Source organism: Salvelinus namaycush, unplaced genomic scaffold (genome assembly GCF_016432855.1).
Source record: "Salvelinus namaycush isolate Seneca unplaced genomic scaffold, SaNama_1.0 Scaffold551, whole genome shotgun sequence".
Lineage (NCBI taxonomy): Eukaryota > Metazoa > Chordata > Actinopteri > Salmoniformes > Salmonidae > Salvelinus > Salvelinus namaycush.
Window position 1 is genome coordinate 55,694 of NW_024061255.1, and position 25,810 is coordinate 81,503.

Sequence of the window (25,810 nt, forward strand, 5' to 3'; positions counted from 1 at the left end):
GGAACACCTCAAATAATATGTTCGAAATGCCGACCAAACAAGTGTCCTAAATAAATGCATAAATTAGAATTTCGTCAGATACTTACAACTAGCTATACCCTAATCTGTGATTTGGTTGTTTCATGAGAACTAATCAATAAACGATAACCGTGATTATTTCACCTCTTCCCTTTCCGTCAATAACAAATGGCCACTCGCGAGAGAGGGCGGATCCAGACATCCGAGGTTTTTTCTATTTAATTATTGCATATCCAATTATAAATAAAATGTATGCGCTTAAGTACAGTCACTTGAGTTGATTAGAAGTTAATTTCCTTTCTCTGCCATTTTCCCCCTACTTTAGGCCAAGTAAAACGGCACGGAGAACCTCGGTGATCGTTTAGTGAGGTCTGTTAGGAAGGAAAATGGCAGCCTCTTTTTACATTTTCTTATTTCCCTTTGACTGCTCTGCTGGATCACATTTTAATGACTAGCTAATAGCTACAACAACATGTATCATCCTAGCTAGATACAATGTAGCAAAATAATCTCTTGTCAATGTCCAGCTAAACTGTAACGGCTAACGGTTCAATCGTAGATTGGTCGTTGATGGTGAGTGCGAGCTGACCAGTATGATATTCTCTGTAAAGAAATCATTGAAATAATTGTACGTACCCTTATTAGTAAGATTATGTACAATGAGCTGATTTGTTAGCTAGCTATGTTTTTCCTATCGGTAGCAGATATTAGGAAAATATTTGTTTTGCTAACTAGATAGCTAATTAGCTGTCTATCAGTTGTTGCTGCGTTCTATCCTACCTAATATCGAACGTTAGCGCAAGCTAGCACGTAGTAGCTAGCCGTGTCTTAATGCTCACTCTAGTCTCTAGACAATACAACTGTTCTGGCTTTATTTTCGTTTTTGTTCTGTCTTGTATTGTGTAGCCGCAACACCAAATTTACTAATTCAGTGAAATGTATTTGTTTATTTGTTTCAACAGCTAACCAAAACAATATCAGGCAGTCACCTCTGCCAACTATTAGCGAAGAAGAAGTCGGTGCTCCTTTGTAAGTGTTGATTCAGTCTCACTCTGGGACTTTTGTGGGGTTTTGTCCAATAAATGGATAATCTCTTGTCTCATCACTTATTTTTTATTGTTTGAATGACTGAGTTATTTTAAATCACTAAATGTGTGTATTTCCTGTTTTCAGCTCTGTTGTCCCCCATAGCTGTGCCATGTAGAAGGCAGTGATTCGCCCTTAAACTTTTGCAAATGAAAATGGAGGATATGTCTCTGTCGGGCCTGGACAACACCAAGCTAGAGGTGAGTAGTGGACTACACTTTTACCATCCTATCATGTTTGGTGGTAGTTGTCCTGCTTTAAAACAGGAAGTTGCTCATGTAGTTTCCTTTCCTTTGTGACTCTGCTGTATTTTTTGCTGCCCTCCACAGGCCTTGGCTCAGGACATCTACTCGGACCTGGTGGAGGACGCCTGTTTGGGCCTGTGTTTCGAGGTACATCGTGCTGTCAAACAGGGCTACTTCTTCCTGGATGACACGGACCAAGAAAGCATGAAGGACTTCGGTTAGGACCAGAGTGCTTTCTCCTGGGTTTGGTTATCTGGTTCATCTCTCTGCCTTTAATTTGTTAGTTTATCTTTCATGTATGTTCTCGCCTTGCTCCGTAGAAATCGTTGACCAACCAGGAGTGGACATTTTCGGGCAAGTGTACAATCAGTGGAAAAACAAGGAATGTGTGTGTCCGAACTGCAACCGGAGCATTGCTGCGTCCCGCTTTGCCCCTCATCTGGAGAAATGCTTGGGCATGGGGCGCAACAGCAGCCGCATCGCCAACCGCAGGTCAGCAAGGGGCACTGGACATGGACAGTGGACACTACACTACAATGTGACATAGAAAACAAACCAATACATTCCTCAAGTGAATGGGCAATTCTGATAATTTTCTTGATATTGGTCTACAGAATAGCAAGCAGTAACAACATGAACAACAAATCAGAGAGTGATCAGGAAGACAATGATGACGTCAATGACAATGACTGGTCGTATGGCTCAGAAAAAAAAGGTGAGAATAAAACAAGTGTGAATCCCTGTCTGAATGTTTTTTTGTGACTAGCTGAACAAGCACATCTATGCTTGTCTTACACCCCTCTATTTTCCATCTGCAGCTAAGAAGAGAAAGTCAGATAAGGTATTTTTACATTCTTTGAAACAACATGTACCTTTGGTAAGTTTCATTGCTGTGGAGATATTTATTCATGTTTTGTATGTTGTGTTTTTGTCCACATGTAATTGCAACGAGGCCAATAGATAAAAAATAACCTTAAGGATTTCTGGTATCCCTCTGTCCTTTCTGCTAAGGCCGGGATGATACCAGTATCGCATTACTCGTTAGTATCGTGGCAAGGAAACTTCTTTAGGAAAACAGCCCCAATGTTGGAAACAAACATCATTAAGTTGTTATCCAGTCACATTTATTTATTTTACAAGCTATAGTGCACGTTTTTACAAACGGCAGCTTTTTAAAGGACCAAATAGTTTGCTCTGCTTTGTTTGAATATTTCCCATGGATTTCTTTTGTTGCCATACTGGTATTGTCACAGACCTACTTTCTGCTTACAAGCATGGCAAGGATGAACATTGAGATTTTTTAAACAAATTCAATTGGATCAAGGGGTGTGTGCTTCACTTTTCCTGTTTCATGCTTCGCATGAAATCATGCTTGTAATATGTTAATCTAGATCAGTGTGAATATAAATTGACGGTTCTTCTCTTTTTGTGTATTATTTCCTTAGAATCCAAATTCACCCAGAAGATCAAAATCTGTAAAGCATAAAAATGGTGAGTATAACGTTAACGTAAACTCACCCCATTCCGTACAAATGTGCGCCACTGCAACATTCAAACGAGGCTACAAAGAAAACTAATGGGACTGTAGCGACTGTGTTGACTTCAAAATTGGGGGTGTGAACTACGTTTCTATTCAAGCGTTGATCAACATGGTAATGGCTCTATAGTATTGGAGGAAAGTAGAAAAAACAGACCCTCCGTTACATCGTGACGTGTCATGCCGTAACGTACAGCACGCATAAAGCTACTATTTCTCTTACAATCTCTCTCCACCAGGTGTAGCACTTCTCTCATCCTTTAAAAACAAGAAATGGACAGTGATGGGGGTAAGGGGGGATACCTAGTCATTTTTTGCGTCATCATTGCATGCGATCATCATTCTCAAAGCCGCTGTTTACTTCTAAGATCACTTTAGCACCGCCCTAAAAACCCGATTCAAATTCGACACAAACCTTCAAATAGGTATGTAATGACACTTTATATAAACTCTTTATAGTGTTTTATTTACATTTAGAGGCGATAAGGTGATAAGTTGGACAGATCGAGTGAAAAAAAGCAATTTTCCCACACATCTCTCCGTCTCACTATCACGCATTAGTTTTGCTTCCCCACCCGCCATTTTTTTAAAGACCCGACGGAGCTCAATGCCTGGTTGAATTATGCAGAAACGGACAGCGTGGGGGTCATGTAATTGATTCTGTTGGAAAGGGGAGAAATTGTGCTTTACAATGGTATTGACATTACAGTTGATCTGGACGTATTACGTTTTTGGGGCGCTAAAATAAGGTCAATTGTACGGACCAAGGCGATGTACACATGTGAGTGAGTTTACGTTACCTCTTAGAACCCATGTAAGATGGAGGTGAAGTGACATTCTATAAGCTGTGTGTCATTTACATTAACTGAATCCTGACTGCATAATGCATTTCCCATCTGGAATGTAAATATTTTCCAATTGAAACACATGATTAGAATGGCATTTTTCTTTTTTAATCTTAGTGGCAATAAGCAGTTAAAACAATAACAAGGCATCGTCCCCACCCCTTATTCTGTACAAAGCTGAGAGATTGTGCTAGAAACTTTTTACCACTCAAATTAATAGTAGGAGCTATGGATGCAAGGACTGACCATCGTGATATCAAAGTTATAGTTTTGAGGCTGTATAGTGTTTTGTTAACAAACATTGGAGTACAACAAGTTGTGATGGGGTATGACAGTTTAAGTTATATTCTTCAAGAATCAATGGGTACATATCATTAATTTATAAATCCTAAAATGGATGTAGCAACTGCAGATTGCCCCTTTTTTTTTAAATGTAATTTGTCAATATCATTTCTCAATCAGCATTTATTTTACTGAAATTCACACTGATATTCATACTAAATTGCATACATTTCTGTTTATATAATGCATTCTGATATACAGAATATTATATGTGTATGGTCTCATGGTGTTTTGTTTGTCGGGAGTTGTGGGAATGTTCTAGAGTCCAGACTCTCTGTAGCCTTGAAATGGAAGTGTGTAGGTGAAGTCGAACATAGAGCCCACTCCTGAATACACCCAATTTATGGCCCTACTTTGTGTGTTTGTGTGCATGAAAGTTTTAGAGTAGTTGGTTGAATGGTTGGGGATGTTTTACACTCTGGTCGTTTCAGCATTGCTGGGGTCAAAGCCTTGTTGCAGATCAGGAAGCTCCATGCATGCTGTTGAGAGATGATGCATTTCCTCAGTGATCGGAAGGGGCTGATTACTGCCAGGCCAGCTCTATAATGCCCTCCCCCACTTCAATGTAGGGTCAAAGGTCAACCCGAGAAGAATCTGGGAAAGAACCCTGCCGGTTTAGGGATAGTATATCAGGAAAAGAGTGCCTGGAGTTTGAACTTTCATTCCTAAGGAAATTAACCTTAGCAGAGACCCAGGGTATCTCCAAAATCCTCTATTGAGAATGTTAATGTGGCCTTCTGGATTCTTCACGATAGATGGCCATTGAAGGAGTCTGCTTCTTAAATCCAGGTCAAATGCACAATGTTAGCGGAATAGACGTAGTACAGTATGAAAAGGATCAGAAGCAGCATTGAAGATGAGGATAAGCATTTAAGATATCAGGCGAAGGCCGACTCTTCGTGCTCCACAGTCTCCTGTTTGCTTGATGATTTTAATTTGACATGGATCATGGTGCAAAGCTAATGAGCTGAGAATGACTTACAGGAAGCTGACAATTGTGTGCAATAAATCACAGTTCAGCCTCCAGTTTTCAGTTCTTTGTATGTAATATATGAATGTATTTTCTGTATTATGTTATATATTGTTTAACTAGTTCAACACTTGAGTGAAAAAATCATGTCAGATGATAGTCTGGTCCCGGTAATGATAGACTACAGTCAGGTCTCTAAAGCAGACCAGCTGCTTATCTCTTAGTTTCTCAGGTGACTCAACAAGTCCTCTTGTGCATTATCCTATACATTATCTACTTGACATATTCATGCTTTTGTTTGCATTATTATTATTTTTTGTCGTTTTGTATCATGTCTTCATTGATTCTTGATTTCCTGATTGTCCATGTTTCTTTAAATGGAGCTGAAATGAAACAGTGCTGCTATCTTCTATGGAGCGTCAAGGATGTTCCAATGTAATAAATGACCTGAACTCAATCCACACCAGTTTGATCGACCTGTCATTTGTGGCTTTGGCCCTTAAAGTGCTGCTCAATTTCAATCACAGATTGATTAAACCATTAAAATATATTTTGCCTTATGCTTATGCATAAATATGCTTGCTTTTGCAGCACGTACATAATAATCAATTATGTTCTCTTACCTCACTGGTCAATAGCTAGAGAGACCTTTGCTTCATCCCGTCATAAACTGTACATTTTACGTATGTTTTCTCAGACATAGGAATCAATTGTTTGTGACATGTAATATTGTGGATATTGCACTAAATGTAATCACTGCTGTATTTCATGGTTGGTGGTGGTTATGTGCATCATCTGTGTCTTTGGGAGTCAGTGGCAAGTAGACTGATAGATCATATGCTGTTCTCTTTTTCAGGGGAGCTTAGTAATAGTGTCAATGCAGATCCATACAAGGTAACCAGAATCCATTTTTCTGATGGTTCACACCTACATATCTATTCGTGTGTTGATGTCTGTTATCGTTTTCTCTCCCTCACTGCAGTACAACTATAACACTGGCATCAATTACGAAACTTTAGGCCCTGACGAACTGAGGTCTCTGTTGACAACAGTGAGTCATTTTCATTTATTTATTCTACCATCCATCCACAAGTCTAACTGTATATCGGATCACATCTAAAATCTCAAGACATTTATCAGCGGTGTGTATGACTGGCTTGTCTCTAACTACACTGCCCCCTGTCTGCAGCAATGTGGAGTGATCTCGGAGCACACCAAGAAGATGTGCACCAGGTAGGGATTACTCTGCACGCAGACACAGCACATGCACCTCTAATAGTCTTGTCATTTCCACCTAACGTCCTATCAGCTACACGGAGTGCACACACATACCTTTATCACACAAACTCATTAATACATTTTGTTTCTCAAGCGCTGGCACTAGATGTTAGCTTGAGTCAAAGTTGCTGATTATGATCATGATGAGCCATTCAGGGTAGTACTGTGCCAGACAGACATCTTCCTGGAAGTTTGATGTCAATGTCAGTATGTCCTGTGTCCATCCCTCAGCCTGCCCCTTACTATGGACCTTACCAGGTTCTCAGAAGTGTTTGTTAAACTAGCTAGTCAGGAAGGTCTTCCGTGACTTGAATGACGTGTGTTCCGGACAAGTGGTAAACCTGTGGCCCAACTCCATTATGGAGGCTGCCAACAGACACTCATGGTTACTGTTCTGCATGTTGTTTCCGTGAGACCTTTAACATGATCAGTTTCATTGGTGTGTTGTGATCATGTGTAGTTGGGACTGATTTTTGGGGTACACAAGTGGCAACTCTATATGATTCTCAATTATTTTCCATTTCCTTTATAACATACAGTATTTATTAGATGATTGGGGTCAGTAATTGGCCAATTTTCTTTAAAAAAAATGTATACTGAACAAAAATATAAACTAAACATGTAAAGTGTTGGTCCCATTTTTCATGAGCTGAAATAAAATATCCTAGAAATGTTCCATACGCACAAAAAGCTTATTGTGTATATTAATTTGTTTACATCCCTGTTGGTGGGCATTTCTCCTTTGCCAAGATAATCCATCCACCTGACAGGTGTGGCATATCAAGAAGCTGATTAAACAGCATGATCATTACACAGGTGCACATTGTGCTGGGGAAAAAAGATTAGTCACACAACACAATTCCATAGATGTCTCTAGTTTTGAGGGAGCGTGCAATTGCCAGAGAATTTAATGTTTATTTCTCTACAATAAGCTACCTCCCAACGTTATTTTAGAGAATTTGGCAGTACATCCAACCGGCCTCACAACCGCAGACCACGTGTAACCACGTCAGCCCAGGACCTCCACATCCGGCTTCTTCACCTGCGGGATAATCTGAGGAGTGGGGGGGGTATTTCTGTCTGTAATAAAGCCCTTTTGTGGGGGGAAAAAATGAATTCTGGCTCCCCAGTGGGTGGACCTACGGTATGCCCACCCATGGCTGCGCCCCTGCCCAGTTATGTGAAATCCATAGTTTAGGGCCTGATTTCCTTCTATGAACTGTAACCTGGTAAAACATTTGAAGTTGTTGCATGTTGCGTTTATATTTTTGTTCAGTATAATACCAAATTGTGTAAAATTAGTGAAACAATTCATATTTGATTGGACCAAACAACAGATATTTTCCAATTGGACTATGTAAGACCCTGATTGGACACTGCCTGCCTTACGTGGTGAGAGACTAACTGGACACTGTCAGTGAGCAAACATTCATCTCTAACCTCCAAACTCTGACACCTGACCCTTCATCTGATTGGTCACTGGCAGTGTCTGTTTCTGTCTCTCCCACTCTTGTCTCTGCCGTGGCCCTGGGTAGGCGGGGCCACTGTGCATTGTGGGCAGGTGTTTCTCAGGTGTTTGTAATGCCACGTTGTGTCCCTGCCAGGTCCCAGCGGTGCCCCCAGCACACGGACGAACAGAGGAGGGCCGTCAGGGTGTTCCTCCTGGGGCCGTCCGAGTGAGTGTGCCCCTCCCCCGCCCCTCAGACCTCCATTGGTTCTGACTGGTTTATTCCTAGAACTGATATATTCGATCTTGATTGGTGCCTGTGGTGTCCCTAAATGTACAGGTGTTTGCTTGAGGAGTTGTATTGAATGACTATGTATTTATTGTGGATGTTTTGTGCCAGTTAGATGGACAGGCCTTATCATTGAGGGTGGACTATGTTAGTTAGCTACTGTATGAGCACTCATGGGGCCAACTGTATGGCCTGGATGCGTACTACAGTAGGTGTGCTGTATGGCAGATTGAATGGCTCCACCATGTGTTCTGCTGCTGTCTCAGTGGCTGGTCTGATCTGAGCGGCTGTTGTCTCTGTCAGGTCGTCTCTGCCCGATGCAGACACGATGGTGGAGAGTGACTGCTACGACGCCTCAGACGGACAGGTTCTCATGAGTCGCCTACAGTGGGACGGATCCTCAGACATCTCCCCCTCCGATTCAGCCTCCTCCAAAGCCAGTAAGAGAACCGAATTCAGGTCCACATTCTGTACGTTCATTACAGTGGAAGTCGATCTCATCTCCTGCTCTCGATCTCTCTCCCAGGCACCAACAACTCAGACTCTAAGAAGCCCAAGAAGAAGAAGACGACGTCTCTTGGCCTAAACAGCACAGGAGGAGGAGGGGGCGGCAGTGGGAGTGGAGGGGGCAGTAGCTCCCAGAGTAGTCTAGTAGGCCTATCCAACAGAAAGAAGAAGCCCAAGCTTCCTGTTCCCCCTGCCCCCAGTATCTATGACAACCTAAACTAGGGTAGTCCCAGTCTGCCCCCCCCCCCCCCACACTGTACCCAGGAAGGTGACTGGAGGGTGACATGGAATTCTGAACCAAGCTTCATCCAGATAAGTCATGGTCTCATACCTAACAGAGGTACAGATGATAACCCATTAACTCACATCCACTCACTCACACATTAATATCAGCTCTGATTAACCCAGGGGTTGTAACTTCTCTTTATTCATAAATGGACACAGCACCCCTTCATTTGAACGCAATTCTTAGTTGTTTGTTGTTGGACAATATTTTGCAATTCCAGTTATAAAGAAACATGGGCCATTGATTGTTCACTTTAATTGTGTTTTTGTTAATCAGTGATTTAGGCTTCAGACATGGACCAATCACACTCCGCTTTTTTGCACTCTGATCTGTTTTCTCCTGAAAACAAAACATTGCTTTCTTTTTGACTCTGTCTCTGTTTAGGAGGGGACTTGTGGACTAATTGCATCACCTTACGACTACAGCTTTGTTATTGTGGTGGGGGATGTCAGTGCCATCTTGTTGTCTCACCAGTATTGGGGTACTTGATGGTGACTTTATCCGTACTAGCATTGTATTGCACAGTGGTGTATGTGTGGGTGTATGAATGTTTGTGTAAAGTTGACTGTTTTCCATGTTGTGGGCCTGTGTGTGATATTTCATTTGTTTTTAGATTACTATGCATCTCTGAATGTGCCATTGTGGTTGAGTCAGTATGTGTTATTTTGAATATTTAACTTTTTTGGTTTACATTGACTGTGTCAAGTGAGAATGTGTATTTAATGTCTTCACTCAGTAAATTGTAAATGCAGATGTTGACATGTATCATGGAGTGAGCCAGTGTGTTTTTGTATACCGATACATGTGGTATGATGACCTATGTAAAAGAATCATGATTTAATTGGATACTGTATACATACACGGTAACCTCTCTACCATACACAGCTTAATGCTAAACAGTGCTTCTTCCCTGTCTATCTTTACTGTTTCATACTCAGTCTGAAGTTTCTACAACCTGCTTCTGCTGCAAATCACAATATCACTCTATACAAGTTGTAGATCTCGCATTGCTTCCTGTTGAATAATGCTATAGTATAGTCAACCTGCTTTTTTTCTCAATAATACTCTAGGTCAATCTGCATCACTTGACTTGCTTTCAAAGTCTGTCTCTGCTTATATGCAGTGTCTATGCGCTTGTAGGAATTCAAATCTGCTGCCACTTGCAACAGAAGTGCCATGGCTGTTGCATGGGATATTTCAGACTGTTATTCTTGCCATTTTCAGTTTTACTCTAGCTAACGAGTTAAGTTTGATATATATTGTTATTCATTCCTGTTTGAGAGGCCCACCAGACTATACTTGCTAGGGAGAATCTTATATACCCTGAGCTTTCATTTAGAACATTCAGCCAGTGAGTAAGTATGACCTCACTTTAATGTGCCCTAAAAGAATCAACCTTCAAGTGAAAAAACACCTATTTTGGTTATGGCTCATTTCATTTGTCCCTCTTTACTGACAGGGTAAAGAACGGCCTGTATTTCTAATGCTGCGGAACTGTTTATTTGTGTGTGTCTCTGAACAATATGAGTGTGGACAAATGACGCAATAGAAAAAGTGTCTTCACAAAACAAAACCCAACTTTTTTTATGCACGTGTGTGTGCATGTGCAAATATGTCAATTGTATATTAATGTGATGCACAGCTAGGTTTTCTTTATATCTCAGTTTCCCATGTGTACAGAGGTTTCTTTGTCTGAGTAAAATGAAGTGTCATTCAGATTTCTTGCATTCTGTCATTTTGTCCAATATCAGACATACTCCTTCTTTACACAGGGACTGATTGGTTTGAATGTCTTTAAATCTGAGGCCAGAGGAAAACAATTGAACTTAAGGGATAAAGAGATTTTCCCTCTCGTCTGTGTCAAATTCCCCAACAGAAATCCTGATGTGTCCGATGTGGTTTCATCCCATTCATTCAATGTACAGTAAATACATATTTACAGTATTCTCGAAACCAAACATGTTGCTTATTTTCATGCATTAACTTATATGGTTTAAAATAACTGAAGATATTAGTGTAGAGTAATTCAAGCAACAAAAATCCTTAAACTGTTTTGCCTTGCAATAAGGCAGTTGTTACAGTCCACAATAACTAAGGTGAAAGCTCATTCCCAAAGAACTGGAAAGAAAGTAGAAATAGAACCACCACTCCATACATAGCAGGTGGTTTCAAAGTTGCTCGAGTCAAGTCTTTAGTTATATAATCTTCATTTTGTTTCCATTGCAAATGAGGAAATGAATTGCTCGTTCAAACACGTACTACAAAAAGACAAAACATTTCTGGAACGTTAACATGTATATAATGAAAAGAGTATGGGGCCATGATGTGAAGAAATGCATTATCCTAGGTCTAGATTCAATCAGATAAGTGTTAACCGGCGATAGCTGACATGCATAGCTGAATTGTCGGCGGTGTAACGGCGTTGGAGCTGTCAAATGGGTGAGTGGCTGCTCTTGATCATTATCACCAAGCCACGCCTGTCCTACTTGCATTAGAAGTTCAGAACGAGAACCTGTAGGCTAGATAGAAATTACGCTCAAATTGAAAATAATTAAAGTAAAGATTTCTAATCAGTCTCATCGAGGTGTAGATTACATCTCACATTCCATTGTTCGAACTTGTAAGCAAGGCCCCGTGGTATTTACTTAAAGCAAAGCACGGTTTCGACTGCTACAGTTTTGCAGTTTAACTGACGCTCAGCCCAGAAGGACAATTTCCATACACGGCCACATAGATAAGTCAGATTTCAAAATTCCTAATAAGACACTTAGGTCATCACCTTTGTGCACAAAACATCCATTGAATTATTCAAATATTTGTAGCTGATGCCAACATTTTATATTCATCTGTCTGCCATGTTTTTGGATGACGTCTGCACTGCTCCCTGTGCACACTGAGTGCTAGTGTGCATGTGATGCTGGTCTGTATAAACCGGATTCAACCCGGATATAGACAGACATGAATTGGCGTATGCAAATGTGAGTAGATAACCTTGAAAACAAAAGGCGGACATCTTGGACGCAGTCTCCCGTTATTATACCTCAGTGGATTTGACAGCACTAACACAGTTCCACCTCCCACACAACTTCTATACTTATGTCGGCTAAAGCGGATCTGATTGAATAGAGACCCTAATTTCTGAGAGCAACCTAACACAGAACAGGCTATGTGAAGCCAAACTGGCCAGAAGATATTGCTGACACAGTGGACCAAGCAGCCTGTGGTCCTGGGTGTGATGCTGATGGTTCTGCCCTATAAGGACCAACAGGAGCTGGACCCACTCAATGTTTTTCTGAGAAGCAAAATTACAGCTCAGTATTATCTCTGCTTCATACTAACAAACACACATTCCAGATAACTTGAATCTCTGCACATACAATCAATCTCACATTATGCTATTTGCTGGTGCATGCACAAACACAGGCACACCCACTCTTAGGATTCCAGTTGAGCTCTATGGTGTCTGAGGCAGAGGCCCCCTGACTCCATTCATCCTCCTGACACAGTTGTTATTCCTTCTCATTCTCCTGCCCAGATGAGGGCCCTTCCATCCTGCCTCCTCTCCTGCTCACCGGCTGTGCATTCCAAAGATGAGGAAGCCGAAGAACACAGTGACTCCCACCAGGGAGATGGTAGCAGGGGCGGTGAAGAACTGACGGTAGTTGATGCGGAAGTACCAGACCACGGCTAACATCACCACGAACACAGGCACCACCAGGCTGCTGGTGCTCAGAGCCAGGCCTGCAGCCCTGATTCCCCCACTAGCCCCAGAGCGAGCTGCCTCCTCTGGGCTGGCCTCCCGCAGCACCTGGGACACGTGGCAGTGGATCACACTGTTGTGAGAGATGTTGAGGGAGAGCAGAGTCCGTTTGGGATCCTGAAGCAGCTGGCCCTGGTAGATCAACTTGATCTGACGCTCCCGCCCTGAGAAGTACTTACTAGAGGGGAGAAAGAAATGTCTCTGTAAGACTGTATGGGAGAGACATGCATGTTCAATAAATCAAAAAAGAAGGTTAAACACAGAAAATGTATAATGAGAGCTGCCATTTCATACTAACCTCTTCAGTAGACCCACTGTATCCTTGGGACTCAGGACTGCCACCTCTTCTGTGTCATTCAGGAACTTCAAACGAACCGTGATGCTGTTGCAGGAGACCACTGGGCTCAGCTTCTGAACCTTGTCTTCTTCCTCATAGTCATCCTCTTCCTCATCATCTTCCTCATCATCAGGCTGGTATGTCTGAGGTTTCTTCCCCTGGATATTCAACAGCAGGTCAACTCCAGCCCCTGCAGTCCCCTCTCCTGTTCCCTCACCATCTTCCCTCTCAGACCCAGGCTCCCCCTCCTCTGGCTTGTTCTCCTGGGAGTGTGGAGGTGTTTGCTGCTCTGGGGTGTCTGCACTGGGTGGCCCTCCACTGTAACTGTCATGGCCCCCCAGCCCGATTAGAGAGGCGTGGGCCCCGACTGTAAGGATGGTGCTCAGGATGTGGTCTCCCCGATCTGCCACTTGCGTGGAGAGCCATGCCAGAACCAGGGCCAAGACCAGAAGTAACACACCGCTTACTGCAGCCACCTCGTCTCCCATCCCGTCCATTGTCAGTGCACACACCGCCATCTCTGTCCTTAGTGTCTGTTGAAAAGCAAAAGAGAAGTGAAATAAGTGCATAGATACATATGAGTAGAAAGCCTATGAGCAGAGACCTGTATTGCGACTGTCACTGTCAGGGACAGAGACCTGTATTACAACTGTCAAGGACAGAGATCTGTATTACAACTGTCAGTGACAGAGACCTGTATTACAACTGTCAGGGACAGAGACCTGTATTACAACTGTCAGGGACAGAGACCTGTATTACAACTGTCAGGGACAGAGACCTGTATTACAACTGTCAGGGACAGAGACCTGTATTACAACTGTCAGGGACAGAGACCTGTATTACAACTGTCAGGGACAGAGACCTGTATTACAACTGTCAGGGACAGAGACCTGTATTACAACTGTCAGGGACAGAGACCTGTATTACAACTGTCAAGGACAGATACCTGTATTACAACTGTCAAGGACAGATACCTGTATTACAACTGTCAGTGACAGAGACCTGTATTACAACTGTCAGGGACAGAGACCTGTATTACAACCGTCAGGGACAGAGACCTGTATTACAACCGTCAGGGACAGAGACCTGTATTACAACTGTCAGGGACAGAGACCTGTATTACAACCGTCAGGGACAGAGATCTGTATTACAACTGTCAGGGACAGAGACCTGTATTACAACTGTCAGGGACAGAGACCTGTATTACAACTGTCAGTGACAGAGATCTGTATTACAACTGTCAGGGACAGAGACCTGTATTACAACTGTCAGTGACAGAGATCTGTATTACAACTGTCAGGGACAGAGACCTGTATTACAACTGTCAGTGACAGAGATCTGTATTACAACTGTCAGGGACAGAGACCTGTATTACAACTGTCAGGGACAGAGACCTGTATTACAACTGTCAGGGACAGAGACCTGTATTACAACTGTCAGGGACAGAGACCTGTATTACAACTGTCAGGGACAGAGACCTGTATTACAACTGTCAGGAACAGAGACCTGTATTACAACTGTCAGGGACAGAGACCTGTATTACAACTGTCAGGGACAGAGACCTGTATTACAACTGTCAGGGACAGAGACCTGTATTACAACTGTCAGGGACAGAGACCTGTATTACAACTGTCAGGGACAGAGACCTGTATTACAACTGTTAGGGACAGAGACCTGTATTACAACTGTCAGGGACAGAGACCTGTATTACAACTGTCAGGGACAGAGACCTGTATTACAACTGTCAGGGACAGAGACCTGTATTACAACTGTCAAGGACAGAGACCTGTATTACAACTGTCAGGGACAGAGATCTGTATTACAACTGTCAGTGACAGATACCTGTATTACAACTGTCAAGGACAGAGACCTGTATTACAACTGTCAGGGACAGAGATCTGTATTACAACTGTCAGTGACAGAGATCTGTACTACAACTGTCAGGGACAGAGACCTGTACTACAACTGTCAGGGACAGAGACCTGTATTACAACTGTCAGTGACAGAGACCTGTATTACAACTGTCAAGGACAGAGACCTGTATTACAACTGTCAGGGACAGAGACCTGTATTACAACTGTCAGGGACAGAAACCTGTATTACAACTGTCAGGGACAGAGACCTGTATTACAACTGTCAAGGACAGAAACCTGTATTACAACTGTCAGTGACAGAGACCTGTACTACAACTGTCAGGGACAGAGATTAAGTGCTACTTCAAAGCAACCGTCTATAGTTGGCAATGTTGTCACAAAAGTTAGCTAGCAAACCATCTAACTAATGTCAACCCAGTTAAAACACGTCACTAATGTGTTTACTACTACATTGTGCATCCGTTAGAGAACTAGCTAGATACAGAAGAAAAATGTTTTTCAATGTTTATGCTAACGTTAGAAGACATATTGGTAGGTTACTAGCTAGGTATTAGGTAAGCTAGCTAGCTAGTAATAGCAACAAGGACGACCTTCGTTTGCTAACTTTCACTACATTGTCAAAATGCTTTCTATAGATGTTCTTATTAAATGCACACACCAGTTATATGCGCATTTGAATATAAGAGGTGCGCTTACCTGCTATGTAGTCAAATCATGTTTGACACATGCTACCATGCTAATTTAGCCACAGCCCCGATAATAAAACTGGAGTAGAGGGCCACATAAACACAGATGACGTTACGCCACCAGCACGTAGGTCGGTTAGTGCTTTCAGGGATCCTTGGGACGTCCAACTCTTGTGTAGCTGGCACGCAAACGGGCACAAGCAAGGAAACAAATAATGGTATAAATCTAAAATACTAAAAAGTGGCTTCCTCTCCTCGCATTATCTCTCCTTCATGTGCTGAAAATAGAGTACAGATGAAAGCAATAGTGTACCTGTAGTGGGTGGTTGCTTTCACCTGTGCAGATGAAGCAGCCTGGGAAGTAGTTGAGAGTCATACAGTCTGAATTGTTGTCAATACATTCTGAGATGTCTTTTCATTCCTACCAATCGTCCATACAAATACAATTCATACAAGAACATAAATTAGTTCAGAAAAATAGTATCACATTTTCATAGGCAAAATAGAAAGTTGATTTATTAATACATTAATACAGAAAACACAAATTGCAACCATTCTTTCAGTTATTGTAAATGCAAATCATTCTCTCTCTTGGCTTCTGTCCCATGTGTTCCACTTTATTCACCGGATCTCCCCTTCATTCCGAAGTAGTAGATACTCCATCAGAGAGCTGGGGATGTCCAATCTACTGATAGCTGCGTCGATACCTTTTCCTAAGTGGCGGCGCAGAGCACAGCGGCACAGGTGCTGCAGGGAGCGGGGCTGGCTAGTCATCTGTCTCACAGAGTCAAAGAAACCCTGGTGCGTCTGGGGACAGAGAGATGGTGAGGGAAAGGGAAGAAGGACATTAGATGGTTCAGGCAGTGAAGGAGAGAGCTGAAAACAGAGGAAAGAACAAACCTCATGTATCTCAAGAGGGATAGACTGCATCCATTCCTCACAGGAAGGGACAACAGCATAGCAGTTCAGCATTACCTCCAGAGTGGCAGGGGAGAGGAGGCAGAGCTTCAGCATCTATATGGAGGAAATCTGTGGGTTAATATTGTTATTATCATGCCCTCCAAAATATTTTGTCTACGTAGAATTGCAGGGAATTAGCTTTAAAACATTTTCATTGCGCCCACAAATGAAATAAAATCAAGCTTTTGCTGGTGCACATATTTCATCCCAATAAAATATAATTAAATGGGCCCAAATGCAGCCTCCAACTGGCATTTTTACACCCAGCTTGGCCCAACTCACTTTTTCAATTGCCCACCCTGACATACCAAGCTTTTACCGGCCTTGGCCCCGTGGTTTAGGAGGGAGCGTGCTACAGCCTCAGGATGCTGGTCTGGATAGTCCTCCACCACCTGCAGACAGGAGAAGGAGAATAAGTCTGTCTTATCTACCACTCACTGATTATGAAAATTATAAATGTAATTAAATAACTATGTCCAAATGGATCTTACACTTTGACCACAGAACTCTCCTTAGGTCCCTCTGCCTGCCCCCCCCCCCCCCCCCCCTCCCTCCAATATGGCCCACTCTTAACCCCACCTGTAACAGACAGTCCATGGGTGTGTATCCTGCACAGTTCTGCACATCTGCTTTGGCTCCATGTTGTAGTAAAATTTCTGCAATGCGTGGGCTGCAGTTACTACAGGCGTTGTGTAGAGGTGTGTGGTGTTTCCTGCCTGCAGTGCAGGGGTCAGCCCCAGCTCCCAGCAGCATCTGAACCACGCGGAGGTACCGCCCAGCCTCGGCAGGCCTCTCAGCCCCAGCACAGGCTGCATTCAGGGGGGTCTCCCCCTCACGGTTCCTGGCTGACACGTCAGCTCCATGGGACAGAAAGAGCTTCACATGCTCCTCCAGACCCCGACGAGCCACCACATGGAGGGGCGTTAGCTTTGTTTCACTGGTAAACACATTGACCTCTGCCCCACCCGTCACCAGCAGCTCAGCACACCTGAAGAGAGTAGAGACACAACCTTATGATCTTATCTTTCATTAGCACCCACATCAACAGACCCACCTGCCATATAACTTTTGAAACATTCTTCTATCTATAAATAATAGAAATGATCACCAGGCATAGTGTCAGTATGGCTAAAGCGCTGTCACTCACTGAAATGTCTGGGCTGTGCTGCAGAGGTGAAGGGGTGCACTGCCGTCTTCTGCCAGCAGGTCAGGGTCTGCTCCGTGGGCTAGCAGCAGCTGGACACAGCTGTCATGGCCACCTATACAGGCATCATGCAGGGCTGTGCTGCCACCAGGGTCAGCATCCACCTCCGCCCCTCGAAACAGCAGCTCCTCCACACAGCCTGAGTGTCCCTTGCTGGCTGCCAGACGCAATGCAGATGTCTGCTTGATCTTGGAGCTCATGGTCCACATCCCTGTCAGAGGGACAGCGAGTATGTACATTATTTACCTAGCAGATGCTCATAGCCAGAGAGGCTTAGGTATGTTTAGAGGATAGAATAAAGAGAGTCGATGAGCAGTGATGGGGAAAGATTGGAAGATCTATAAGAAAGGCACAGACAGGTCTAACAAAAAGACAACAGTGAAGCATACAGTAAAAGTGAGTTTATATTCTCTGCATTTGGCACCTACCCAGCTCTGGAGCCCACACCATCTCTTCATGTACTGTTTCCATCAGTGCATTGACCATGCAGGGGTCCTTTAACACAGCGTGCACTCCCTTCATGTCCCCACACATGAATGTGTTGTGGATTGTGGTGTCTCTGCATCGGGCCTCATAGACCCGGATCTCCTGGAGGCCCCGCTGCTGTCTGGGAGGGGGTCTGGAGGCCCGGGACACAGGTGGCCGGCTCATGGCCCTCCTGTGAGCCAATGCCTGCCGCTTATCCTCCCACTCCTGGAGCTCCTGATCCACTTTCAGAGAATGTAAGGCGGCTGAGCTGAAGGCAAATGTGTCCCTGGACATGACACCCAAAGCTGGAGCAGAATCTCAAGCAACCCACTGAGGTCTTTGAGCAACACATTTGAAACAGTTCCAATTTTAGTTGCTTACAGTGGACACAACATGACTCAGTGCCGCAAATTTGACTTAGACACTGACTAAAAAGCTACTGTTATGGCCAATACTAAACGAAAATCAAAACAGAGACAACAATTTGTTTTGTCTCTGGTCTTTGAAGATTTCATTTACATAGTATCAATGTTGTGTGAATATAGAATTCTACTCACCTTGAACTTGTAACCACTGTGAATTCAGAATTGTTTCATGTGAACTCAAGTAAGTTACTATACAAAGTATAGTACATTTTCTGTTGTGGATAACGTCATTTGCTTTCGACTACTTCATGACGTGTTTTACAGACACGTCCAAATGTCCTTTCACAAGATATTGTTGCCCCAATACAAGTTTAGTGCCTGTTATAAATAGACGGGGAACGCAATCTGATATTCGGGGAACTGCATTAACTGAGATAGTCAGCAGGTGGCGACAAGTGACGACCCATCTCGCGAACGTCACGCAGCGTAAACATTGATTACGTAATTACGTTCTACTTGAACTTGGCGGTGCCAATCTCACAAAATTTCGTATTTACAACATCTTGCATTGCTTGAAAAGTTACACATTTTTTACGGCAGCAAGTACTGGATGGCTGAATTAAATGACATCTACACGTTCGATTGATCTTATGTACCAATGTAAATAGACAGTTTGAAAAGACATTCGACACGAGATCGCATGACTGCTATGGTAAGAATCATGTTTGCTAGCTCTGGTCCTCAGGTCGGTAGCTGCCACAAGTTTACAAATGAGAGAAGCTTCTAGCTAGCTTGGCACGTAGCTAACAGTGTTAGCCAGCCATCTAGTTGGCGAAATGTAATTTACATCTAGCACTTTCTTAGTTGATGCTATATTTGAAGATGTCTTTCTTATTCGACAGACTTGCAAGTGGAATGGATTATTTAACGTTGGGGAGGACTTCGATGATGAGGTGCTGCAAACTGATTTACACAGTCAGTGATTACCACCTGCTGATATGATAGTTATGACAGATTATAGCCTTCTGTATAAATTCTCAGATTGACATCACAAGTAATGTAGAGTACTGTTGTGAAACGATTTATTTATGAATTTATATTACACCTCTGGCTTTCTTTGAATATGAATTATACAAGTGTGTGTGTGTGTGTGTGTGTGTTAGGATCTACTTGAGATGGACTGGTCCGCTCCAGCAGTGTCTGCTAGCACAGTGTCCTCTGCAGCACAGTCCTGTTTCCTCCGTTCAACTGCAGCATCAACTCCTGCTGCCCCCTATGGCCAGAATAACTCACATCAACCATCCACAGAAGGCATACTTGCCCATAGGGGCCTGTCGAATGTCCCAGGGTCAGAGAATGCAACACCAAGCAGTGTAGGACAGTCTGCTGCTTTGGGTTTGAGACAGCTCTCTACATCTAAACCATTGCCCTCATTCCCTCTTCCCCCTCTCCACCTTCCTACACTGAGTAGGGGACCGTGTACAGTTACCCAACAGAGCTCCTCACCAGCTCAACAGATGAAGTCAAACACAACAGGACAGCAAGAGGCCCCCTCGCCGCAGGATGACTTTGATGATTGGGATGTTGACCTGGCAGACCTAGATGAAAGTGATCCACAGATGAGCACTCAGGTCCGAGAAACTGCTCCAGCTGCAGATCTAACCAAGCCCAGCGATGACTCTGTATCCCCAGCCAAAAGACTACGGCCCACAGCCTGTGGTGGTGCTCAAACCGGGCCCAATGTGGGTCTGAGAGGATTCAGTACCTCTAACCAAACGTCTGGTCTTCCCATTAGTAATATACTCCACAGGTCCTCATTCCCTGGCCCCTTCCCCTCTCCACACCCTGATCCTAGTGCTACTTTCCTCCTAGCTCCACCCCAGAGCCCAGTGTTTCCTGGCCTCACCATGGCCTCCAGCCCCTTCCCCAGGCCTGTGACCCCCAGACCAATTAGGGGGCTTCCTTCCCAGGTACAGAGGCCCTGGGCTACACCTCTGACTCGGGGTCAAAAAGGCTGCGTCCCTATTTCCCCAGCCCCCTCTAGTAGGTTTGGTGGACCCGTGCCTTCCCCCAGTCTCACCCCCCGTTCCCTCCACATGCCCGTCTTCACTAACCACTTGATTCAGCTGGTGTCCAACTCCAACAAGACCCCCCAGAGACCCCGTTCTGACCACATCCGGCCCAATACCCGCCACTTCCCTGGGCCTGCAGGAATCCTACCACAACAGGTGTGTCTCTTTCTGCTTCTGTCCCTACCTGCCTCTCTGTTTATTTGTAGTCTAACTAATCTCAGCAGTCAGCAATGTGCTTGGTTGTGATATTAAGCTACTGCAGGGTTCCATTCTCTCTCCTTAAAGCAGCTCCATGGGCAGAGCCTGGATGACATTGTGGTGGCCATTCCTCAGACACCTGCACATGGGGCCGTGGCTCGACCGCCCAGTCAGGTACTATCACACTGATGTGTAGGCTATACATTTACAGAATGTGTCATGATATTTATTCATTTTTCTGTCCATTATTTATTATATCATGTTGCTTTATGAACATGTGATGTGTGTGTAAAAAAAACCTGTCCAGGTTCCCAGCTCTCAGACTGAGGAAGAGGATTTCAGTGGAGGTCCGTGGGCAGCGATGAAGGCAGAGATGGGATTGGACGAAAGGAACTCCTCCTGTTTTCTGCACTCTTACAGCGTGGCCATGGTACTCCGCAAGGTGACCAGCACATATAGCGTTATCCAATTTACACAGCCTATGGTAGCTTAAATGGCATGAAAGGTGACTGAAAGGCTAACAGTGTTCAGGCTGTGCGTGGCTATGTACCCTTCAACAATATGCATAATTTAACATAGCATATTTAATGTTAGAAGCTTTAAATGCCATATCATCTGGTGCAAAAATGTAACACTTGCGTAACACCGTTTGCATAATTTGACTTCATGAGCATGTTTTTTTGCACCCAGGGCAGCCTCCCTGATAGAAGTTGATGGGGTGTTTTTCTCTATGTTAATGGCCCTTGTCTCTGTGGTGATGGTCTATCAGTATAATCAGGACAAATGACAGGCCTGTGCCTGGGGTGTTAGTAGTTATTATCCCAAACATGATCACACATTAATCATCTTAATGGTTATTCTGTTGTTTTTCCACAGTCTTAATGTGCCACTGCTAATGGCAACCCTGCATGAGTAATTGAGCTGTTTAATTAATTAAAGTTAATGATTGGCAGTTTGAACTTGTTTTGTAGTGCTCTAATACGAAAGTCTCTCTCTCTCTCTGTCTGTCTGTCTGTGTCTGTCTGTCTGTCTGTCTGTCTGTCTCGCTCGCTCGCGCGCTCTCTCAGGCGGCCCTGAAACAGCTGGCGAAGAACAAGGTTCCCAACATGGCTGTGGTACTAAAGAGCATCCTCCACACACACGCTGATGCCAAGGCTGTGTTCAGGGATCTCACAGGTAAGGCCTACTGGTGGCAAGGTTGTGCTTGTAGGTAGAACTGGTCACACAGCCATTGTAGTGAGTGTGTGGCTGGCGGTTTGTGTGTACGCCACTGAGAATTCACCTGAATTCGCTTCACACACCATGTGATTCAGTAGAAGACATCTGGTTTGTGTCATTGTCCCTAGGCCCCTCTTTCCTCCATTCTTCTGTCTCTTTCTCTCATTTTCTTGCAGTTCCTCTATTTCTCTCTGAGTACTGCTTGAACCTAGCAGGTCATCATGGCCTCAGGAGAGCCAGCGTGAGGACTCCTGAGCAGATCTATTAAAGTAGATACTTAACCTTAGTGCTGTGCTTATTAGTGATTCTATCATTATGGATCAGCATCAAATGAACGGGTATTAGCTACATGCTGATCACCACGGACTATTAAGTCTCAGTCATCTGTGCATTTCCTTCCTGAAGTGTGGCCCTTGGTGCTACCTGTCAACAGATTACCCCTGGAGGGGGATGCACTGATTACTACATTGTTGTCATTAGTAGGAACAATGTGATCAGTGTGCTCCATGTGGTATGAATCAATCACATGTATTTTATACAGCCATTTTTACATCCACAGTTGTCACAGAGTGCTATACAGATACCCAGCCTAAAGCCCTAAAAAGCAAGCGATGCAGAAGCACATGGCTGGGTATGCTGTTTTGCTCTGACTGCAAGATAGAGCACAGTAGTAATACACAGTAGTAATAAGTGTGTCTGACTGACTGTAGGAGAGATGCAGGGCACAGTGCACCGGCGCCTCCTAGAGGACAGACTAGGGGAGCTCAAGACAGGGGCGGTACTGCTGCTCAAACAGGTAGGACTTCCACAGGCCACACACCTCACTATTTACTAGTGTTTCATTGCAAATCATTTGTTGGATTCTTCAAAATGATTGATGAGCCACTCTCAATAAAATCACAAAAACAAATTGTGTGTGTGTGTAAAGTTGATATTTTTTGCACTGTGTTAGCTGTAGACCCAAAATTAGTTGTCTCTTCATGAAGGTGGGTGTGTTCTCTCCGTCCCACCGTAACCACTATCTGAACGTGACACCCAACAACCTCCTGAGGATCTACCCTCCTGACGGCTCGACTCTGTCCTCCACACAGACCCAGCTGCCCCCACTCCACCTGGTGAGAGACCACTACCAAGGCCTGGAGGATGTCTTGTCGTTATCCTAGGCTGTTGGGAGTTTGATGTAACAATGACAAATCATTGATGAGTAAAACTTGGTGTCTTGACAGATGTTTTGTATTTGTTTGTCTAACTCTACTGTTGAATGTAGGAGCCAATGTTGGAATCACCTGATCAGTCCTCCAGTGTCCCAGGAGCCCTTGTGTCTCAGATGGAGTTGTTCTATGATGATGATGAAGAGGATGTTCGGGCCCCACAGGTCTCTGCAGACTCTGGTGCTGGCTCCTCTAGTGTTCCACATGGCCCGCCTGCTGCACCACTGGACCTGTCCTGGGACGCAGGTGGGACTTGGATATGCATATGAGTGTATGTTCTTGGTAAACCAATCAGCAGCTCCACCCTGTGTGTTTGTTTGATTGAATTTTTCTGTCTGTGTTGTGCAGATGACCTTGATGAGCTTCTTGGGGAGTTGCCTGTTGAGTCCTACTGCCTCTGACACCTGCCCACCTCCCCCTTACGGATAAGGTACATTTATACAGGGGAGATGTAGGACAACTCAACCGTCACTTACATGTGAATTTGAGTTTGATGCATTCTGACCGCACGTTGGATGCCTTTCTACTTGATTCCCCCGGAGAATCTTGTCGCCTGAAGTGCTATCATTTTGTGTTTGGTGTGCTGTGACCATTAATCACACCGGTATAAATTGCATGTTGGCCGTGTGGGGGGAAAAACTCTGAGGTGTTGGGAACTGGGACTGTCGCTCCCGCGTCTCCCCAATTTGAATGAAGCTTCACTACCCCTACTGCTACATCCCGTACTGCTACGGCTACATCCCGTACTGCTACGGGTACATCCCGTACTGCTACGGGTACATCCCGTACTGCTACGGTTACATCCCGTACTGCTACGGGTACATCCCGTACTGCTACGGCTACATCCCGTACTGCTACGGCTACATCCCGTACTGCTACGGCTACATCCCGTACTGCTACGGCTACATCCCGTACTGCTACGGGTACATCCCGTACTGCTACGGCTACATCCCGTACTGCTACGGCTACATCCCGTACTGCTACGGCTACATCCCGTACTGCTACGGCTACATCCCGTACTGCTACGGCTACATCCCGTACTGCTACGGCTACATCCCGTACTGCTACGGCTACATCCCGTACTGCTACGGCTACATCCCATAGACACAGTGTTTGAAGACCTGCTGGCTGATGTTTTGTATATATTTTTTTACTTCACAGTGCAGTCTTCTCTAAATCATAGCTAACTACTGTATGTGCACATAATGTCTTGTAAAACATGTATATATTAAAGAAGACTTCTGTTCAATAATACACTATACACAACTGAAATGGTCTCTGATTTTCTTGTCTCTCTAATTTGCGGTCTTTGTTGTGAGTGAGAATGAAAATGCATGAGAATGCACTTACTAATAGGAACAGTATATGGAAAATCAAACATTACAATTAAATGTCCATTTAAACCCTGGCTTGATTGATCTACACTTCTGGTTTAATTGCATTGTGGTGGTGTGCTGTAATTAGGCACCGGTGTTGCAAGATTTCATTGGAGAGTATCCTGCTGTTCATAGCCATTGTCCATTAATTGGAACTGCAAATCTTTCTTTCAATTGAAAGTTTTTAAACAGTTTTCTTGTCTTTCAGTCAACTAACACTATTTTAAACATTGATGGCGCTGATGAAACGTGGTGTGAACTAAAGTATCAGCCTGAAGTGAATGACCTTAAACATAGTCTCCTGGAGCCTTCTGACTGTCATTCTGTACCATGCTCTTCTTTCTCCATTTCTGTCTTATTGCTATTTCCTGTGTCTCTCCTATCCTCTTCCTCTGGCTATGTTCTGTTCTGGTCCAGCCTGTTTACCATGCATTACAATTGTGTAGAGACTTTAGGGGAGGGATTTTCTGGGGTTTTAGTCTCTGGAGTTAAATCCTTCTTTCCTGCTTGGCCAAATATATTAATCCAGCTCTGTCTGGTGGAGCCCTGGGTGGCTGGGACAGTCACAGCCTGACAAATGGGGTCTTATCTGGGCTAAACCAGCAGGATATGGGAGGCCCACGCCAAAACTTCACCACCATCAACCTCTCTCCTTAGAGGCATCACGATACATCCAGATCAGCCTTACTTTCTGTACTACCCCACCCACCCCTCCAAACTTCAATTGTAGACAGACTGACCTACATTTCAAATCACATTGCATCCTAATTAACTACTCAATATTGACCAGTCAGTCAACATTTTCCCATGATACATCACTGTTTTGATGCTCTCGAACATGACTATGGTCTTTTACCTGTGGAACTTTTGGTCATTTATCCCATTTTCCTTACCCGAACATGTACTACCAGTAGGGGGCAGTGGCTCACCCCCCCACTGCTGTGTTATGCCTTACAGGCAGTGCCGGTGTGTATGTAAGACTTATTAAAGTCTCAGCTGGTAAGATCTGAGCTGTTGGAGGGTAAACTCTACTGTCGTCTGCACATTATCTATATATATATATATATATATATATGTTCCAATTTATATATAGGTGTAACAAGGTGGGTCTAGCCGGCTCAGGTCCAGTGCTGTACTTTGTATTCCCATGCTGAATCCAGATGTGTGTGTGTGTATACGTACTGCCATTCAAAAGTTTGGGGTCCCTTAGAAATGTCCTTGTTTTCCATGG

At 44.0% G+C, this 25,810-nt stretch overlaps 4 protein-coding genes across 14 annotated transcripts; 2 read left to right on the plus strand and 2 right to left on the minus strand.

The window, feature by feature from the left end:
• Positions 1 to 190: 190 nt before the first annotated feature.
• LOC120041837 (ataxin-7-like protein 3) lies at positions 191 to 10,566 on the plus strand. 8 transcript variants are annotated; one of them, XM_038986700.1, is made up of 14 exons: positions 191 to 225; positions 981 to 1,047; positions 1,192 to 1,304; positions 1,434 to 1,566; positions 1,670 to 1,841; positions 1,964 to 2,064; positions 2,168 to 2,226; positions 2,795 to 2,840; positions 5,900 to 5,937; positions 6,026 to 6,094; positions 6,233 to 6,276; positions 7,926 to 7,997; positions 8,361 to 8,497; positions 8,584 to 10,566. In XM_038986700.1, exons 3-14 carry the CDS (start codon positions 1,254 to 1,256, stop codon positions 8,784 to 8,786), a joined length of 1,125 nt encoding a protein of 374 aa, XP_038842628.1. In that variant the 5' UTR covers positions 191 to 225; positions 981 to 1,047; positions 1,192 to 1,253; the 3' UTR covers positions 8,787 to 10,566. The 8 variants fall into 8 exon arrangements, with proteins under 8 accessions (XP_038842628.1, XP_038842627.1, XP_038842626.1 ...); XM_038986699.1 differs by lacking the exon at positions 191 to 225 and adding an exon at positions 344 to 387; XM_038986698.1 differs by lacking the exon at positions 191 to 225 and adding an exon at positions 396 to 646.
• LOC120041839 (transmembrane and ubiquitin-like domain-containing protein 1) lies at positions 10,406 to 15,629 on the minus strand. Its single transcript, XM_038986705.1, has 3 exons — positions 15,518 to 15,629; positions 12,909 to 13,480; positions 10,406 to 12,788 (listed from the first exon to the last, which is right to left on the minus strand). The coding sequence occupies exons 2-3, from the start codon at positions 13,463 to 13,465 to the stop codon at positions 12,419 to 12,421; spliced, it is 927 nt and encodes a 308-aa protein (XP_038842633.1). The 5' UTR covers positions 13,466 to 13,480; positions 15,518 to 15,629; the 3' UTR covers positions 10,406 to 12,418.
• A 499-nt stretch (positions 15,630 to 16,128) lies between these two features.
• LOC120041834 (ankyrin repeat and SOCS box protein 16-like) lies at positions 16,129 to 18,433 on the minus strand. Its single transcript, XM_038986690.1, has 6 exons — positions 18,100 to 18,433; positions 17,615 to 17,882; positions 17,047 to 17,455; positions 16,776 to 16,859; positions 16,408 to 16,521; positions 16,129 to 16,314 (listed from the first exon to the last, which is right to left on the minus strand). Exons 1-6 carry the CDS (start codon positions 18,431 to 18,433, stop codon positions 16,129 to 16,131), a joined length of 1,395 nt encoding a protein of 464 aa, XP_038842618.1.
• Positions 18,434 to 19,001: 568 nt separating this feature from the next.
• LOC120041836 (homologous recombination OB-fold protein-like) lies at positions 19,002 to 24,475 on the plus strand. 4 transcript variants are annotated; one of them, XM_038986692.1, is made up of 10 exons: positions 19,002 to 19,216; positions 19,407 to 19,457; positions 19,668 to 20,732; positions 20,862 to 20,948; positions 21,082 to 21,216; positions 21,842 to 21,950; positions 22,703 to 22,788; positions 22,979 to 23,107; positions 23,260 to 23,449; positions 23,552 to 24,475. In XM_038986692.1, exons 1-10 carry the CDS (start codon positions 19,205 to 19,207, stop codon positions 23,602 to 23,604), a joined length of 1,917 nt encoding a protein of 638 aa, XP_038842620.1. In that variant the 5' UTR covers positions 19,002 to 19,204; the 3' UTR covers positions 23,605 to 24,475. The 4 variants fall into 4 exon arrangements, with proteins under 4 accessions (XP_038842620.1, XP_038842621.1, XP_038842624.1 ...); XM_038986693.1 differs by having other exon boundaries at positions 20,865 to 20,948; XM_038986695.1 differs by lacking the exon at positions 19,002 to 19,216 and having other exon boundaries at positions 19,428 to 19,479.
• Positions 24,476 to 25,810: the final 1,335 nt, after the last annotated feature.

Coding starts and splice junctions, on each gene's coding strand:
- LOC120041837 (XM_038986700.1), top strand. CDS start 1,254: ATGAAAATGGAGGATATGTCTCTGTCGGGCCTGGACAACACCAAGCTA. Junction 2,227..2,794: donor TGAAACAACATGTACCTTTG/GTAAGTTTCATT, acceptor TTATTTCCTTAG/AATCCAAATTCACCCAGAAG. Junction 2,841..5,899: donor ATCTGTAAAGCATAAAAATG/GTGAGTATAACG, acceptor TCTCTTTTTCAG/GGGAGCTTAGTAATAGTGTC.
- LOC120041839 (XM_038986705.1), bottom strand. CDS start 13,465: ATGGCGGTGTGTGCACTGACAATGGACGGGATGGGAGACGAGGTGGCT. Junction 12,789..12,908: donor ACAGTGGGTCTACTGAAGAG/GTTAGTATGAAA, acceptor TCTCCCCTCTAG/TAAGTACTTCTCAGGGCGGG.
- LOC120041836 (XM_038986692.1), top strand. Junction 19,458..19,667: donor GGGAGGACTTCGATGATGAG/GTGCTGCAAACT, acceptor TGTGTGTGTTAG/GATCTACTTGAGATGGACTG. Junction 22,789..22,978: donor CGGTACTGCTGCTCAAACAG/GTAGGACTTCCA, acceptor CTCTTCATGAAG/GTGGGTGTGTTCTCTCCGTC.
- LOC120041834 (XM_038986690.1), bottom strand. CDS start 18,433: ATGTCCAGGGACACATTTGCCTTCAGCTCAGCCGCCTTACATTCTCTG. Junction 17,883..18,099: donor GGTGTGGGCTCCAGAGCTGG/GTAGGTGCCAAA, acceptor TCCCTCTGACAG/GGATGTGGACCATGAGCTCC. Junction 16,315..16,407: donor TCCCTCTTGAGATACATGAG/GTTTGTTCTTTC, acceptor CTCTGTCCCCAG/ACGCACCAGGGTTTCTTTGA.